Raw genomic sequence first — 18,718 nt, forward strand, 5'->3', positions numbered from 1 at the left:
AACATGGACCCTCCTGGGGCGCCTTGTAGGACGCCTGTAAAATTAACAAAAACATATTGCTGTTATTTAAGGCAACTTGCTAGGTGGTAAAATATACATTTTAGTTAATTTAATTAAATAAACAATGCAATGCATCTGTATTATATATATTGAATGAGACACAATAGAAAGTGTTGTTCGTATCTTGTTGAGTTTTTGTGCAGGCAGTATCATGCTTAATCTATGCTTCAGTGTACGGTGTACGCGCGGTGTAGTGTAGCGTCTGATAATATCCGATCTACAAGCTCACAACGCACCGCCTCAGCGATGCGTTGTAAGCTTGTAGATCGGATATTTCTGGCGCACGACACCGTCGTACCAGGCTCATAATATTTTTGGGACAGTACAGGAGTCAGGAAGTAAACATAGAAGAGTAATGACAGCAGTAAAAGTGGAATAAACACAAGTTATTTTTTGAATGAGTAAAACATGGACAGATTTACATGGTCGAATGGTCTCCTGGAGATGAATGAGACGATGGTTATTCAGCAACGCGGCGTGAAATTATATGACGGGGATGATAAGGTAAGAAGGTACAGCAATGTTTGCAGACAACGTTATAAACTTTCTCGAAAACATAACAATGAACAAAACCAAACGAATAAACCAATATCTATGAGTCAGTAATATGGATATTTATTTTAAGTGGTTTGTTTTCTCCCCTTTAGTAGCACTGACACTGCGACACTTTTATCCAGCCAGCGTGTAAAGTACTTAACATGAGTAAATTATGGCACTTATTTAGCTATCACCATATACATTAGATTTGAGGTATATTCTAACTAACAAAAAATACATTAAAGATGAATAATTAATTCAAAAATACATTATTACATCTTGCTCAGATGCTGATTAGGCTGCTATTCAAATACAATAAATACAAATGTATTAAATCAAAGCCACCATGGTACTTTTACTCTTATTCTGACTGCATACATTATGATTAAAGAATAGCTACACATTTGTCAGTCTAAAAGGTAACAGTCAGTGATGTAAATAGGTTTTCAATGTAATGGGTCCCAGGCCAGGACCCAGGGGCGGTCCTTTAGTTCCCATGGACATTTTATGAGTCTTCAGACGTACAGTACTGAGCACAGTATTGCATCCCAGGACCCCCGGAGGGTGACATGATTGCATCCTTTTCTCAATTTAGTGCGTCTAAAGACAAGCCCTAACCACACCAAAGGGTCACCATGCAACTCCTTGGATCCAAAGAAACGAGGAGTTAACGCTAAAACCGTCTCAACCCTTTGGTGTGGTTTGGGCCATTGAATTCCATGCGTTGAATCAGTAGGGTCAATGTGGGTCAACATGCAACAAGACATATCACACCGCAGGGACAACGCTAAAACCGTCTTGACCCTTTGGTGTGGTTAGCGTAAGGATGCAGGATGCAGGGCAGGCTATTTGCATCACTGAACACTGTACTCTTTTAATCTCATAGGTGATTTAAAAATAAATATTACATTCATATTCTTTGTTCTATTTGTCCTATAATCCTACATGCAGGTACAGATGTAGTTGTATTGGCTTTAAGGTTAATGAACAATAGAAACATCTTACAAATACTGCAGGTAATCCTTTGATGATGATGATGATGATGATGAAGATGTTGAGGGTAAAATGTTGAGGGATATGGCTCACTCCTCTTTAGCACTGGAAAAACTATGGTTAAGTGGAGTGTACTATAATAGCAAGATGACATGTTTGTAGCCCCTTTCTGGACCCTTTTTTTGATTGATTGATTGATTTATTAACAGTTTGCAGAATTACAGTACATTTCAAGTACAACTCAATACAAAAACTGTTAACAGTGAGTGGACGACACCATAAAGCATTACACTTGTTTACAATAGGGCCAACCAATTTTCAATTCATCAAAACATTTAGAGATGTACGAATATACACAACTATATAGTCAAAAAGAAATCATCATAGGAGGTAAAAAGGGAAAAGAAATATATACAGTGACGGGAAACAGGGGTGGGTGGGGGATTCAGATTTTACGGGGGCCAGTTTCGAATTGCAGCCGTCCGTAGGTGCCCTTTGAGAGCAGTTTTGAAGGAGTCAAAGGATTCGCATGTCTTTAATAATCTTTATGACTGTTGGTAGGGCGTTCCACATTTTGGTGGCATAGGAGCGATATGAATTTAATCCCTTGTTTGTACCGAATCTGGGTTGCACATGGTTTGTTGAACTCCCTCTGGTGTTGTGGGAGTGGACTTCGTTGACATTAAGGAAGTATTTAGACAGGTGCATGGGTATTTGGTTAACTATTCTATTTATGTAATCTATGTATTTGGGAGGTCGGTAGACTCGGTACCCTATGGTCCCTTGAATGTCAATCCACTCTCCATGGTACGCACTGGTACCCCTGTCTGGTCACAGACAAATATGTCGCTTGAGTGTTGATGAGATGTTTCAAATATGCAACAAGGTGCAGTAGGAGACCGTGGAAACTTGTGTGAATCGGTGCTAATCGGCGTTAACGTTAAGTATTTTTTATCTATTTTTGAAAATTTGGCTTCTCTGAAATTCTCTTCCTTGACTTCCCATGTCCCACCTCCCACACCACGATTGGCTACAGTAGCTGCACGTTGCTGTATCTTGGCTCAGACATTTTATAAACAGTTTAAAGAGGAAACATTTCTTATTTTGAAATTGACAAAGCTAAAGATTGGGCCATAACAGGAGTTAAATAGACCCACTACAGCATTAAAAACATCCAGCATATTGCGTAACTACGATGCGGAGCTAGCCAATCACCGCACGGGAGGTGGGACATGGGAAGTGAGGAAGAGAGAATTTCAGAGAAGCCAAAATCTCGAAAATAGATTAAAAAAACGTAATGGCAACGCCGATTAGTGCCGATTCACACAAGTTTCCGAGGTCTCCTACTGCACCTTGTTGCATATTTGACACATCTCATCAACACTCGAGAGACGTTATATTTGTCCGTGACCAGACAGAGATACCATGGAGAGTGGATTGACATCCAAGGGACCCTAGGGTGCCGACGTCCCAAATACAGAAAAGGTAATCGAGGCTCCCGAAAGGAGCTAACCGGTAGTCTTGACTCCTGCTATGTTGCTAGCAGAAAATGACCTCCCCCTGTCTGGTTCTCTCATTCTGCCAGGCCAAGCTGGATGTTGGAGTCGCTATGCTCACCACCCATCGACTGATATGGAGGGACATTAAGAACCATGTAAGAGAAGAGCATGGTGTGCCATGTACTGTGCTGCTCAAATGCCCTTTAGTAGGCAAATTGGTACTTGTGGTCTTGTGCTTATTATTTAAACATCATTGTGCTGAGTCTATTGGTGCTTCTGTTGTCTTCTCTAGGAATGCTGCATAGCAATTCCACTGTCACAAATCATCTTATTTGAGGAGCAAGCAGCAGGAATAGGAAAAAGGTGAATGTTGAGAATACCGTACTGTACTGTGCTTAAATTTACTGTAGTGTGTGGATGTACCGTGCTCAACTGCTCATACTTACAGTATGTGCTTATACTTACTAGTATGCTAGAAAATGTGCATAACAATTAACCATGATGCTGGTGGAAAATTGATAACTGTACTCTATCTTTCAGTGCAAAAATAGTCATCCATCTCCACGCAGCACCTGCAAACAAGGAGCCAGGTCCTTACCAACACAGCAAGTTTTCTTACATCAAGTTGTCCTTCAAAGAACATGGGCAGATTGAGGTAAGCATTTGTGAGAATGCCCATCTTAGCGGTCTGAGTGAGTACAGAGGCCTTTGGTCTGGTGTAACCATATGGTATATTTATTCAACACAATAACCAGGAGCACCTGACGCTCCACTCACAGCACAGACTCCAGTCCACCGCCTTTTATACCCAGCTGAGATAATGAGCCTGGACTATACCATTCTACAGGGATGTTTGAACATACAATCAAATACATGACTAAACACACAATACATGCATATAAATAAATAACCTTAAGCCATACGAATATTATAAGTCTCTGTGAACTACACAAGGTATATCATAATCCCTTAGAAACTATAGTAAAATACGCACATCACTTTGTGGAGGTGCTGGGTTCGAAAAATTACATGAAAAGAGAGGGAACCCGCACACTCATATGCTCCAAAAGATACATTTATTGACGACGTTTCGAGCCAAGGCTCTTCATCTGGTCAAAGTTTGACCCTCTCTTTTCATATATCATAATCCCTTCACACTACAACATAAATAAGCAATCACAACAGCACATCGTAACCCCTCTTTGTTATCCTGACATGGTCCAGCCCAATCTTTACTGAAAAATCAAACCTCAACATTAAAACTTCACATTATTGCACTTCTCAAGCATATTGCACATGCCCATCATGATTACCACACCCCAAACATTTTAATTTATTTGTCTCCCCAGATAGAACTGATTGGCTGAGTCTTCGCTAACCAGGAAAGAACAATGCATTCAACAATAAAATCATGACTGTGCAAAATAAGCTACCAAAGTGCCATTATGCTGTGTAATTAGATCAATCATGGTTACAAAAATACAAATACATGTGCAAAATAACTAACAGTAACAGAGGACCTTTCTGTTACACTTTTATTTTTTTAAAGATATTTTGGGCTTTTGTCTGCCTTTATTGATGGTACACAGTGTAGAGAGACAGGCAACTGGGAGAGAATATCAGGGAGTGACATACAGAAAAGGTGCGCCCGCTGGGCTCAGGAATCAAACCCAGGACTCGCTGTCCGGCATCAGAGACTGTTGCTCAGTGTCATCAGTATCATGTCAGGCATACTTGCCATAACCACTCCGCTATCGGATGTAATGTAATGGGCAGACATTTTAAATGTGCCATATATGTCTGAAATGTTCAACTTTGGTACATTACATTGAAGGGATGTGTTATTTTGAAGGTTTATGTATCTCACAAGTGAAATCAAAATTGACAGAAGTATAACACGATGTCAGTATTGGCTGGTGTTTATATAGCTTATATAAAGCATCAGATATCTAGATTTATCAGTGAATTCCCAGTATTGACAGAAACTAACACATGTTTTACTTTGTGTGAAGTTCTACAGGAGGCTGACAGAGGAGATGACACGGAAGAGATGGGAGAATACACCAGCGTCACAGCCTATGCCAGCGGCAACCAGATCCCAGGTCAGAAGCTGCTGTTGAGCACAAGCCTCTTTCCCATCCCATATTAACACATTCAGGCCTGATGTCGAAATTAAAAAAAAATGTTTTCTAAATCATGACAATTTTCTGAAAGATTTGAGGCACATTTTAACAATTTTTAAAAAATAGCAGAACTACAAGTTCATAGCGCGCCACTCGGTGGCGCGCTATGAGCTTGTAGATCTGCTATTTTTCAATAGCTAAATTATAACAATGTTTAAAACACCAAAAGGGGTTCCCGCCCCAAAATGGGTTAATGGTTAATGTGGTTAAACGCTAACGTGACATGGATGCGTTCCAGGTCTCAATGGATTAACAATATCCTCCTCTCCATTGTCTTAGAGTGCCGTCAAATAGTCTTTTTAACTTTGGAAGGCTCCTAACAGAGTTAACTGACCTGAAAGTATCTAAGCAGCAAGTTAGTCAGATTCTCTTAGCACCGTGGTTGTCTTTTCCTAATTCCATGATGAATTCTCCTTCATGCCTTTCCTTGGCCTCATGCTTTCTAACAACACTGGCTATGAAAGGAATTAAGCTTAGAAAGGAAATAACCCTTTTTCCCTCTTTTGACTATTTGAATGCACTAAGTTTAGGTGTGTGAACGGTAGATTCTGAAGTGATAAAGCAATGTTGGCTGTCACCACAGGATGGCATCATTGTTCCTATATAATAGGGCTCGACAGCTACAAACCACAATATTCTCAAACAATATCTGTCAACTTTTATAGGTTTGTGTGTATCCCTAAAATGAAAAGGAATGGCAGGAATAATATTAATATTCCATTTTGGCTATGTGCAATAATGCAACTGCAGACATTACTGGTATATTGCCTTTTGTTAGGCTATTCAATATTTGTTTTAATTTCTTGAATTAATATTTCTTTAATTTGCAATAATCCAACTGTATGGCATCATGCTAATGGGGGTGCATGGACAAAAACGTTTGTGAACCACTGGGTTAAGGTATCATCACATTTCACTATTTATATGACTGGCTTTTGCATTCCCCGTTTATCTGAAATGAGAAATGCATCAGCAGTAATTTCATCGTAGCCTGGTGTGGAAGTTCAGATTAACCTTGGAGAATGTTTTGGAGAATAAAAGGTTATATGTTAAGAAATGTGAGGCCATGATGCCTCGCTGTACATTACATGGCTACTTACAGAACAAAATAAATAATGTGACATGAAATACTGACTTTAAAATGTTTTATTAGCTTACAAGATTCTGCTTCACGCAATGTAAACAGACGCAGAACACTGGTCTGTTAAGAACAGCGGTCTTCTATCAGGCAATAACACTGTAATTAAAGCAGATCATTTATTAGCATTTAATTGCCAGTTGCTCACGTGAGTCACAAAATTCCTTTAGTTGCCAACTTGCCAGTTACTTATGTGAGTCACAAAATTCTATGTAATTTACTTTTGTCCCCTACCTACTGGTATGTACAACAAAGTAACAACAGGTAGTAAAATATTTTACCTGGCCACTTCAAATAGAAGCGTCTTTCTTGTCAGCAAGACGCAGCAAAACGTCAGTGCAATAAACGTGCTCTAGTGTCTTACTTTGAGTACGTAAGTGCTGTGTGTGTGTGTGTGTGTGTGTGTGTGTGTGTGTGTGTGTGTGTGTGTGTGTGTGTGTGTGTGTGTGTGTGTGTGTGTGTGTGTGTGTGTGTGTGTGTGTGTGAGACATATGGATGTATGTATTTCAGGTTTTGGCATGTGTTCCTATTTGTGTTAAGTGGTTTCTTTTTTTGTCTCAAATGCATTTTCTTCCTCATGCGGGGGCCGGTGGTGGTGTCCATGCAGGCGGGAAGGACGCGTGCCGTGGGGATTGTTGGCATTGAGAGGAAGATCGAGGAGAAGAGGAAGGAAACAGACAAAAACATCTCTGAGGTAAACGCAACTGAGTGCGTCAAGGGATTCTTTTTTAGCTGCTCAGTGTCTGTGTTGCTGTACTCACTGGCTTCATACTCCAGCTGAGAATCTATTTTCTCTCTCTGCTCAATGGGAGATTCCAATTGTAGACATCAAAGCTGCTTTGGCACTCAACATTCTTCTTGGTGTGCCAGGTAGTGTGCCAGACATTACATGAATTTAACTTCAATTTCAATTTTACAGTAGGGTAGACTGTATGATTATAATTGATCTAAATATAGAAGTTTGATGCCGTATGCCCCAGTGGGCGAAGAGCATAAGTAAGTATTGTTTTTTCATGTCAGTACATTGTCCACAATCATTTCCAAACACAGAAATTGTAATAATAATATTTAAACTACTTTCAGCCTGGCATCCTTAAGTCTCACCGCTATCTCTCCCTACCCCTGTAGACTGTATACGTGTACCCTAATGTGCTGCTGTGCAGCTGCTCTGTGTGTGTACACACAATAGAGGTAGTTAATACTAGGTAGTTAAACTGCCATTGTGTGTGACTTGTGAACTCTCAATCTGTCCTCCTGTACAACCTTAACAATACAAGGTCAGTTTACTTCCACTCTTTGCAGTCTGGACATGAATCTCATGGGAATAATCACATGGAAACTTGGTACAACATATTTCAGAATAGTTAGTTCCATTTTCTCACTGTTTATGCAAGCAGGCGATCTCCATAATTTCTCCATTTTAGACCCATTTCTAAAGTCTAATTTGTAGCTAAAGTTTTAGAGAAAGTAGTTTCTAACCAATTGATTTCCCATATGAATTGTAACATTGCTTTTGGTGTCTGCACCCTCCCTCCGTAGCACTGAGACTACTCTTTTAAAGGTCACTAATGATCTACTCCTTGCCGCTCATTCTGGGGACTGCTCAGTTTTAATTCTTCTGGACCTTAGCTCCGCTTTTGATACCGTAGGCGTAGTTCACTCCATTTTAATAGAGAGACTGGAGTGGAGCACTGGGTTGGGATCAGTGATCTGGCACTTAGCTCCTACTTTACGGGAAGGTGCTTTTCTGTCACTATTGGAGAGGTTTCCCCCTTCACTTGTGGAGTCCCACAGGGCTCAATCTTAGGTCCACTACTGTTCAGTATTTACATGCTTCCTATAGAGTGCCGAAGTCCTGACGTCACTCACTCATCCCCATCGATTCCCATGGTTCACGGAAGTAATTTCTCTATGGAGAATAACGTGATCTTAAAATCGTTTCATATAAGCATTGTGGTCCAAAAATAAACAAGCTGTCTCGGCGTTTGTCAGGGAGGTGTCTCTGTATCGTTTGAGACAGTCAGTCACTCATATATGATACAGTCTGTTTCTAGCGAAAATGTAACTAATTCAGTAGCAGTAACGTTTTCTCTCAGTCAGTTGATTTCTTCATATCCATATGAGTGAAACGGCCATTATGGGGATTACAATGCAAATAAAAAGTACATGAACCTGTGGATTTGCGCCCTCTACCGATATTGACGTCAGACTTCGGTGCTCTATTGGCAACGGCATTCGCACTCACGAGTCACAACATAAACGTTCACTGCGGACAATACTCAGTTATGCTTTCCACTAAAACCAGGCTCAGGCAACATGTCACACCTTCTGGCCTGTCTCTCCGACATCAAAGACTGGATGACACAGAATTATCTTCAACTAAACCAGTCAAAAACTGAAATCATTCCCTTTCCACAAATGTCACACGCGCAGCCAGTAATCTGCGTGTGATTTTTGATTCAGACTGAGCTTTCAATAAACGGGTAACAACAGAATGCCACAGACGAAAAAGAGTCTAAGTCCACACTATTGATCCATAATGTATAAATGATAGATAAGGGTTCAGGACAACGAGGCCTTTTCGTGGAGGGGTCAGAATGAAATTTGGACTTAGACTGTTTTTCGTCTGTGGTGTCTGTTGTTCACTCTTGCTATTTCCAGTTAAAGAACATTGCAAAAATCAAGCCTTTCCTATTAGCCCAAAAAAGCCTTGATTACTGCAACTCCCTCTACTCCGGCCTTAGTAAGAAAATCACATTATGTCTACATTTAATACAGAACTCTGCTGCCCGACTCGGACTGCTTACCAACACAAAGAAACAAGATCATATCACATCTATACTTGCCGCTCTTCACTGGCTGCCTGTGACTGCCAGATGCGATTTAAAAAAAATACTTATTACATATGAAGCCCTAAATGGGCTGGCCTCTCTCTACATCCTTGAAATACTGCCCCCTCCTAAATCTGAGCGCATCCTCAGATCATGGGATAAGGCCCTCCTGGGGGTCCCTAGGACGAACCTTACCCGGGGTGATCGGGCCTTTGCCACCCGGGCTCCTAGATTATGGAACGCACTGCCGGTGCATTTAAGGTTAGCACCATCCGTGCCTCTGTTTAAGTCACTTTTGAAAACCTACCTTTGTTGTTTTATAGGCGATTTTATATACGCAAATGCTGCTTTTTTGTTTGTGTTTATTCTCTTTTTCATATTGCTTTTGATCTTGACTTGCTATATGTTGTTTTTTAACCTTGCTCTGTGCAGCACTTTGGAACCTTGTTTTGAAAGGTGCTATATAAATAAAGTTCATTATCATTATCATTAAAGTAATAATGAATTATTATTAATAATAATCACAGTAATAATTTGCTCCCGAGTCCCCACTCTTTTGGGGTAATTGTCACTATATATTTGCACATACAGTGAAATGTGTTTTCTGCATTGATTTAACCGATCCTTCTAAGTACCAGAAGCAGGTGGGTTCAGTCTTCAGTGCCCAGGGACTGAAATAAGTCACTAGTTTCACATTACCCACTACGTTTTAGCAATGTGCCAGCCCAGCATATAGATATAACTGGAACTTTTGGAGAAAACTTTAGGTCAGGGATCAGAGGAATATTTCTAGTATATTGTAATGCAATACTGGAGCAACTGTGACCATTGTTGAAGCATCAACATTTTGTCATGTGTTATACTACAGTACACTACATGTAGAGCTACAGTTAAGTTGATAATGTATGTTTGGAATGTCCACATAGTTGGCTTGATTAAAAAGGGAGCAGAGCATTGAGGAGCTTAAAATGTCAGATTTTAATGTCAGTGAGAGAGAGAGGGGGGGGGGGGGGGGGGGTCGTGTGAGTCTGGGGGGTGTGCTCTGGAATTACATATAAATTAAATCTCTGGTCGTGTGGTTTTTCTGGTTTTTGAATTGTTTACATATTTTGTCCCTATCAACAATTTTTGGTTTCTACTTCCTTCTCAGGCCTTCGAGGACCTCAGTAAACTAATGGTGAAGGTAAGAAAAACTGCTTTGTCATTTTCTTTGCTTCTTATAGCTGTTGATTCCTAAAGGAATTAATGGTCTTGAATGATCCACTTTACTCGTTGTGTGTTGATGACTTCCAGCTGTTGTTTAAGCCTAATTTATACTCTGCATTACGACGGTGTTGCTTGCCGACAGAACTGATGTCCAGAATAAAGTGTCTCATTCTCAGCAAATGACACCATTGTGTGATGGAGTACAGTATATTAACCTTAACTTGGGGGTCATCGGACCAATGTCGGCTACTGTTATGTGTCATCCGTTTTGTGCTGAGGTTTACCAAAACGGTATGAAAGTCCTTTTCTCCAACAGGCCAAACAGATGGTGGAGCTGTCTAAGTCCATAGCCAACAAGATCAAAGACAAGCAGGGTGACATCAGTGAGGATGAGGTATGAGTCATATACCATTATGACATTCATCATCCTTCATGAGACGTATAGATGTGACGTCAGCATCAAGCCCAAGAATACAAAATGAAAATATTGCTGTGCAGACATGCAATACATGCTCAAATATATGCAAGTAATACATTCAAATGAACACTGTATGTGGTGGCATTTTGCATCACATTAAAAACAAAGCAATGTATTGTTCCCCAATAGACAAAATAGTGATTGCGACTGAGAGAACCCCAATCTCAATGGCTGTCCAGATTCCATACCAAAAGTAGTTCAAGGTGATCTACCGACCGTACATTTGGTACATGACACTAGATGTAACCATCCTGTACCAAGTTTGGTCTAGGAGAAATGCAACAGATGGGATTTTAGACATACGGAAGGACAGACGAAGCGCAAACCTATATCCTCCCCCCTCCACGGCTGTCCAGAGGGGGCACTTAATGACACATGCTTCCTTGTTATTCCACAACCTATAGACCATTGTACAGTATATTGACAGTAAGTCATGTCACAGCGGAGGGGATGTTACAGAAAAGTGATGCCAACAATAACATGGGAGGCTGGATTCCATGTCATCAGTTATGTCTCAGGGCCTGTATGCATTTTCACATTGCTGGCCAAGAGAGTTAAGCAAACTTTTTTTTTAAGCTTCAGTGGCTGACCATGTGATGAGCTTTTTGCTCTTCTAATAAGCTTTCTAGGATTGAGGAGGTTTTGCGTTACCCACTTTCTTCAATATGGGACTAAAATAAATTCCTCAGGCCTGAAACTAAGAGTCTTGCATACTTGTATGCAAATTCCAGGCAGAGGTCCATAGAAGAGCCATTGTGCAGAAAATGGGGGTGTCTTATGTGTGTGTGCGTGTGTGTGTGCATAAACTCCATTATTTTCAAACATGCCACTATATGGTCAATTTGACATAGATGAAAGTATAGCTACTGTAACTTGCTTCTGTCGCATTGTGGAGACATCCGTTCAGATCTTTATTATAGACAAAATCGAGTGCAGATCTCCTGCACTAGTAATAACCGCAATGTATGAGGATACATTTCTACCTACAGCCATGAAATAGTAGTGCGGTGTATGATTACCAGTAGTCAGGACTATGGCTGAACGCATGACCTCCTGGCGGTGATAATAAAAATGATATCATAACTACCCTAAACAAACATTAATGTCCGACCGGTTATTTTTAATTAGGCTCTAAACAAACATTAAAAGTCCATAGACTTGGCTGCCACATGGCGTAATTTCGGAAGCCATGGGCTAAAACACAGAACATTAACATACCTGGCTGACTGTACATAAAAGCATTAAGACCTGATAAAGCAATAGAAGTAGATCAAATGACAAATATCTACGTATATGGAGCCAGACAGAGATGTCTAGTTGCTGTAGTTACTGTATGTCTAGTAGATGCATGTGAACAATATGAAAGGTCGGATGCAACATCAGATTGTGTGCAAATTGAGCGTATCTATAGCACATGGTATGAAGGAAGCAATTTATTATGTATTGCATTCTATATTTCATGAGCACTTCATAGGCTTTCAGAGACTCGCACATTGTGTTGTACAGCCTTTTTTAAGCGTTCTGTTTATTACATTTTAGATTTTTGAGTGGTGTAAACCACTCCTACGACTGGCTTTGTTAGTTTACGTGTCTGTCTGTCTGTCTGTTCGTACCAAAAAATGAGCACGGTTGCTATGGTCACCCAGTTCACACGGGTGTGATTTCATTACGTCAGACATTACGTCAGACCACAGCTGATCAGTCTATATAAGACCTTACACCACTCAGTTCACACGGGTGTGATTTTTTTTAATAATAAACAAAGAAACAGGTTGAGAGGGATAAACAGAGTGTGTTGTACAGCCTTAAACTTGACTCTCAAATGTCCTCAAAAATGTCCTACAATTTACAATTTAGGCATTTAGCAGACGCTCTTAATCCAGAGCGACTTACATTAAGCAATAATAGTCCTATAAAGTGTTGATATAAGTGTTTGTGCCTATCAACAAGACTGTTGTCCTTTACAGACCATCCGTTTTAAGTCCTATCTGCTGAGCATGGGTATTGCCAACCCTGTGACCAGAGAAACACATGGATCTGGAACACACTACCATATGCAGCTGGCCAAACAACTGGCAGATATGCTCCAGGCCCCTCTGGAGGTTTGTGTGCTGTGCATATAAGTACATTAACTGTATATACCTTTTCTCTTGTGTGTATAATAGCAGATATAATATACTGTACTTCTTTTATCACTTATTTATGTCTCACTCACTCTTTTAGGAGCGTGGTGGCATGATGGCTCTGACTGAGGTGTACTGTCTTGTCAACCGAGCCAGAGGACTGGAAGTAAGATGCTGAACATGAACATTCCTCCCCAGGAACTTTAGATCAATTATCAGTTCAACGACATGCCTAAAACTGCAGCAAAACCCCCATTTACACAACGACTCAAGCAACGACACAAGCATGTCTCTAATAGTGCAAAGAATCTATTCCAGTTGTGAAATATGTCATGAATGTTAACTCCTAAGGTTGCCTTCTTTGCAAAGTGGTCACCTGGTCCTGAACCTGTTCATGTCCAGGACCCCGAATTGATACAGTAAATGTCAGTACAGTATGGGACCCCACTACTATGCCATTACATTCTAACTGTTGGCTCTTTCCCCACCACTTCACCCAGCTCCTGTCTCCGGAAGATTTGGTTAATGCGTGCAAGATGTTTGAGTCAATGAAGTTCCCATTGAGGTGGGTTTGAACTTTGTTTATGTGTTTTGCATGTGTGATTTACTTAATACTATATCAAAATAACGGTAGTGGGCCGCACACACCAAGACTTCCAGTTCAAAATATTTATTGCATTTTTTAACAGGGACAAACGTTTCGGCTATCCAGCCTTCATCAGTGTGGTGATGAAGGCTGGATAGCCGAAACGTTTGTCCCTGTTCAAAAATGCAATAAATATTTTGAACTGAAGTCTTGGTGTGTGCGACCCACTACCGTTATTTTGATATGTTTTGAACGGGTAGCGCACCTACAGTCAGAGCGCGGTGGTCACGTGAAGAGTGATTTACTTACCATTCATGTACTGTACTTTTGTTAGTTGGATTGACAATAAGCTGAACTGGATTGAAATGAATTGAAGTGGTTCATTGTGTTGTGTACAGTGTACACGCCTGCATGTATGTTTTTATAGGTCAATGTGCATGTGTATTGGAGGAGCATTGAAGGGCAGTCTGCTGCTGGCGCCTGCTTCTCAGGCATCGGCCAGGCACTTCCTTCCTGTTTCCTGTTGTTGGAAGTAGTCACACTGAGGCTGTGTCATTTCCTTTAACTTCCCAGAGATTCCGTAGAAATGCTGGCACGTTTTCCTCTCCATGCACTGGCCTAATAACAAGTTAGCACACCGCAAATCTCAGTGTGTTCATTTAACTCTTGAGAGTGACAGTGTAATAATGGACCCATGTGGCTCCTTTCTTACACTGCCACATTTTGCAGTGTGTCCTCTCTATTAGTTCTATCTGTTATGTCCAGTGTGTATAAGTTCAAATCACAATTTGTTGTTGTATGACAGAAAACTTAGTAATATCCATATGTCACCGTTCTATGCTTTTTTCCCCCATACATTAATAGCCTATTGGTTATCCTTTAATCATTAAGCCCTACTTTATACTTCACCGTACAGTCTAAAACAAAAATATAACATATTGCATATACTGTATCTGCTATTTCTGCTACATTATTTTGGGGATTTCTTTGCACCTATAATGACATTACATTCCCAAAATAGTAATGCCAGGTTGAAAGTAGTTGCGTGTCGATGGATTTTATGAAAAGTATTTACGAGAGCTGAATAGAAGAAGAGGGGAGCGCTGCCGTGGTCCGTTGTTTGTTGAACTGAATACAGGTGCTCGTTGGCGAGGTTAGATAATAACATAAAAGAAGAGGATCCAAGGCACTCTGTTCCATTGAGGTGAAAAAAAGCCTTTTTTATTGGGTTTAAGGCATGGCAAAGAACATTACAAAGAGGACCTTTTTGTAATGTTCTTTGCCATGCCTTAAACCCAAAAAAAAGGCTTTTTTTCACCTCACTGGAATCCTCCATCCTCTTCTTTTATGTTATTTACGAGAGCTTTTGGATAAAAACCTAACTGCACTGGATCAATTTGGTTCTTTTTTTAACTTGTTTGACAAGTAACTAACTGTTTTGGATATCCAAGGGACGAATTGCTTATTTGCAAAGTCAAATAGCCCTATAGCCGATCATAATGTCTCGATGACATCATTGGCGCAGGGCAGGAACATGACAACACATTGTGCCGTTGTGTTACATACAGGAACAACACTACTGTATACAAACTATACAGTTGGGTGCCACCGATATTGTCCCTTCATCATTTGACCCATTTAGGCCTGACCTCAAAATTAAAAAAAAAACCTTCTAAATCCTCCAGTTTTCTGAAATAAATATTTTCACGATTTTTCAAAAATAGCAGACCTACAAGCTCGTAGCGCGCCACTCGGTGGCGCGCTATGAGCTTGTAGATCTGCTATTTTTCAATAGCTAAATTATAACAATGTTTAAAACACCAAAAGGGGTTCCCGCCCAAAATGGGTTAACTGTCCTTTTGCGCAGATCACGCAAACCTCAGCAAAAAGAAAAGGACAATATCGATGGCCTCCAACTGTATACACACACACACACAGTATCACTCAACAATTACGCATCTGTTGCTCGGTCATAATGAACAATCAGCCAGCGTGCCACTGCCTGCACCCAAGACCTGTATAATGTACCATCACACATATGCACGTTACAATATGAATCCTTCCTCTTGTTTTCATGTCCATCGTCCCCTCCCTCACCCCATCTCTGTTCTTTATACTCTCTCTTGCTGTAGGTTGCGTGTGTTTGACAGTGGTGTGATGGTGGTACAGCTGCAGTCTCACAGTGAAGAAGAAATGATAGCTTCAGCACTGGACAACGTATGTTCTGACACTACCGTATAACATTACGCTGACATGGCCCAGCCGAGCCCCAACTGTGACCTCCCTCTTTGCTGAAGCTCGGGACTCTGTAACATAGCGTTGTAATCCAGGACAGGGGCTGCTGGACGAATAGATGGATTATTGACCTATTTTCCATTGCAACTTTAAAGATGGAGTGCCACGATTCTTTTCCACCCTAAAACATGATCATCAGGTCTTATTGTTATATAAGGCGGTATAATCTTTTCAAAAAAGTTTACAGTATTTGTTAAAATGTTGTTTTTATGTGGGCACGCCCACCAGTTCATTAAGTATGCCTGGTTTGCCTGGTGGGTGGTGATGGGTGGTGATCTACCTGAACTGAAGCCCACCCACAGCTGTAGTTGTATGATAAAAGGGGAGGGGTTAGGGGAGGGGCTGATAGTGTGATGTCACTATATTACTGTTTATTTCATTGGCCCGTTTGACTGTCAAGGGTTCAGCCTCCAGGAAGAAACCCTAAATACAAAGTTAATACACCATTGCACATAAAACGACTCCAGGGTGTCTAATGAAGTACCGTCACCTCATAAACACATGAAAAATACAAAAATTGTGGCACTCCATCTTTAAAGGTATTGATGTTCCTGCAGATATCTGTAGCAAAAACGGGGTGGTAAAATGATATTCCACTTTCAAACAACTGTTTAAATCTTTCCACTTCATCGCCTGGACAATGCTGCTGATTTGGAGAGCACTTATTTATATTTTAAATGTTGTTTCACGGCAGAATATCATTTTACCACACCCTTTATATAGACATCCATAGGAACATGTCAACTCCTTTTTAAATTTGTGACAGAGTTCCAAGTTACTGCAGTGAGTGAGGTCACAGATGGGGCTAGCCTAGTCAGAACCCAAATGTAGAAAAAGGGTACTGCCCATACAACCCATTTGAGTTAGAGTGGAAGATTAAAAAAAAGGAAATTATGTGGATCTTTGGAATAGAAATGCACATGGCTCATAGGGCCGATTCATACTCCTATTTTACCGCTGTTTTGGCGCTGTAGCGCCGAAATGATTTCGGCTCGTCAGAAATTTTCAGTAGCACCGAAGAGCCGACTTTAGGATGGTACCCGCCCCCCCGAACCTCAAATGACGTCACATTGTAGGCTCTACAGAGCCGAACCGACTTTTATTCGGCTCTAAAATAGGAGTATGAATCGGCCCTAATGTGGGCCCCATGTGACATACATCTATCTATCTATCTATCTATCTAGACTATCTATCTAGACTATCTATCTCTAGTCTAGGTACTAATAAGTGTGGCACTGATTGGTTCAGCGGTTTGTGAGATTAGCTCCGGAGACACAGACTCTCTCATAGATGGCTAGCCTCTTGCAGATCCACTCTGTAAAAAAAGACTATAAATAAGGATGGATAATCCACACACTGAAAATTAAGATCCCGATAATTTAACCACAATCCTTGGGTCACATACTTTCTTTAGGTCTGATGAAGCCCAGATGTAGCTCACAATAACAAACTGCCATATTTTCGTTGTTCTGTGTCGAGCGAGGTGATGAAGTTACAAACGATGCTTTATCCCGATCTCGGAAAGGCTAAACTTACTTCATCCCACGACCCTTTCTGACAAGTGTCTACAACGATGTTTTATCAATTGGGGGGAAAAAAGTGTGATGTCTCCCCTTTTCTTTTCTCTCTCTTTTGCAGGTGACAGAAAAAGGTTCATTAACGGCACAGGAGTTTGCAAAGCTTCTGGGTCTCTCTGTTCTTCTTTCTAAAGAGCGGTGAGCACTGAAAGACTGAGACTGCAGTGATAGTGTGTTAATTATTCTGTTGTTGCCAGTATTAGAACAGGTGTACTGTACTGTACATGCCATTACTGTCTACACTACAGAATATAAGTGCAATAATTAATATTTGTATTATATTGTATATTGTTTCCTTTTATATGTCTCCTTTCTCGCTTTCTTTTCTGAATCCCTCACTCTCCTCCTCTTCCAGGTTATTGCTGGCTGAGAAGATGGGTCATATTTGTAGAGATGATTCAGTTGAGGGTCTGAGATTCTACCCCAACCTCTTTTGAACAGCACACATCACAGCTGCATTTACCATGCAGTCCTGATCCATCAAATAACCCCGGTCACTATAATAATTGTGACCGGGGTCCCCCAGGAGGCTATCCTTGGCCACATCCTTTTTCCCTCTACACTAAATCTCTGCTGAAAATAGCAATCTACAGGCTGCTTACAACACAATCCTATTATGGCATGCCCAGAATAGGGACAGTAGGGTTGAAGTTATTAAAGTTTTCAGAGAGACTGTACATCTGGTGAGTGGTGACCCACCTTGTTGATCACAGTGACTGGACAAACTTTTCTATTGATGCTTTTTGCTCAATGTAATCAGATCTAGCATATTGTAGTATATTGAAGTCATTACCTCTGTCAATTCACGTGGTGCAGCAGAATGTCAACATTAATTGTTTGATGATACTTATCCAATTGTCTGGAAGTAAAAACAAAGTGTAGTAACTGAATAGTCTGTGTCTTTCTGGGGTCCGAATACACAGATGCATAAGCACTGTCTGCTTTGGTTGGTATTATAAGCTATTACACCATATCTTAGTTTACTGAACAATGTTTTCTGTGTTTTAAGTGTGTTGAACTGTAAGCTATGCAGGCAATTTTCTACAGTTCGTCTAAGAATATTCATCCAAAATTAATAGGATTTGGGTAGGACTCAATATAACAGTCCTTAGAACAGTTATTTTGTGTGTTACAGTAATTGATGAATGGATTTTTGGTAATTGGTTAATGGCATATATATATATACACCTTTTTTTTCTTTTTCTTTTTTTT

The 18,718-nt window shown here is 40.5% G+C and overlaps 1 protein-coding gene across 1 annotated transcript; it reads left to right on the top strand.

The window, feature by feature from the left end:
• The first annotated feature begins 365 nt into the window (after nt 1-365).
• Nucleotides 366-18,385, top strand: vps36 (vacuolar protein sorting 36 homolog). The gene is made up of 14 exons (XM_079507541.1): nt 366-564; nt 3,176-3,244; nt 3,382-3,452; nt 3,630-3,744; nt 5,102-5,191; nt 7,018-7,104; nt 10,392-10,424; nt 10,764-10,841; nt 12,893-13,027; nt 13,149-13,214; nt 13,549-13,613; nt 15,767-15,851; nt 17,568-17,644; nt 17,862-18,385. The coding sequence occupies exons 1-14, from the start codon at nt 469-471 to the stop codon at nt 17,941-17,943; spliced, it is 1,149 nt and encodes a 382-aa protein (XP_079363667.1). The 5' UTR covers nt 366-468; the 3' UTR covers nt 17,944-18,385.
• Nucleotides 18,386-18,718: the final 333 nt, after the last annotated feature.

Source organism: Electrona antarctica (genome assembly GCF_951216825.1).
Source record: "Electrona antarctica genome assembly, chromosome: 8".
In the NCBI taxonomy this organism is placed as follows: domain Eukaryota; kingdom Metazoa; phylum Chordata; class Actinopteri; order Myctophiformes; family Myctophidae; genus Electrona; species Electrona antarctica.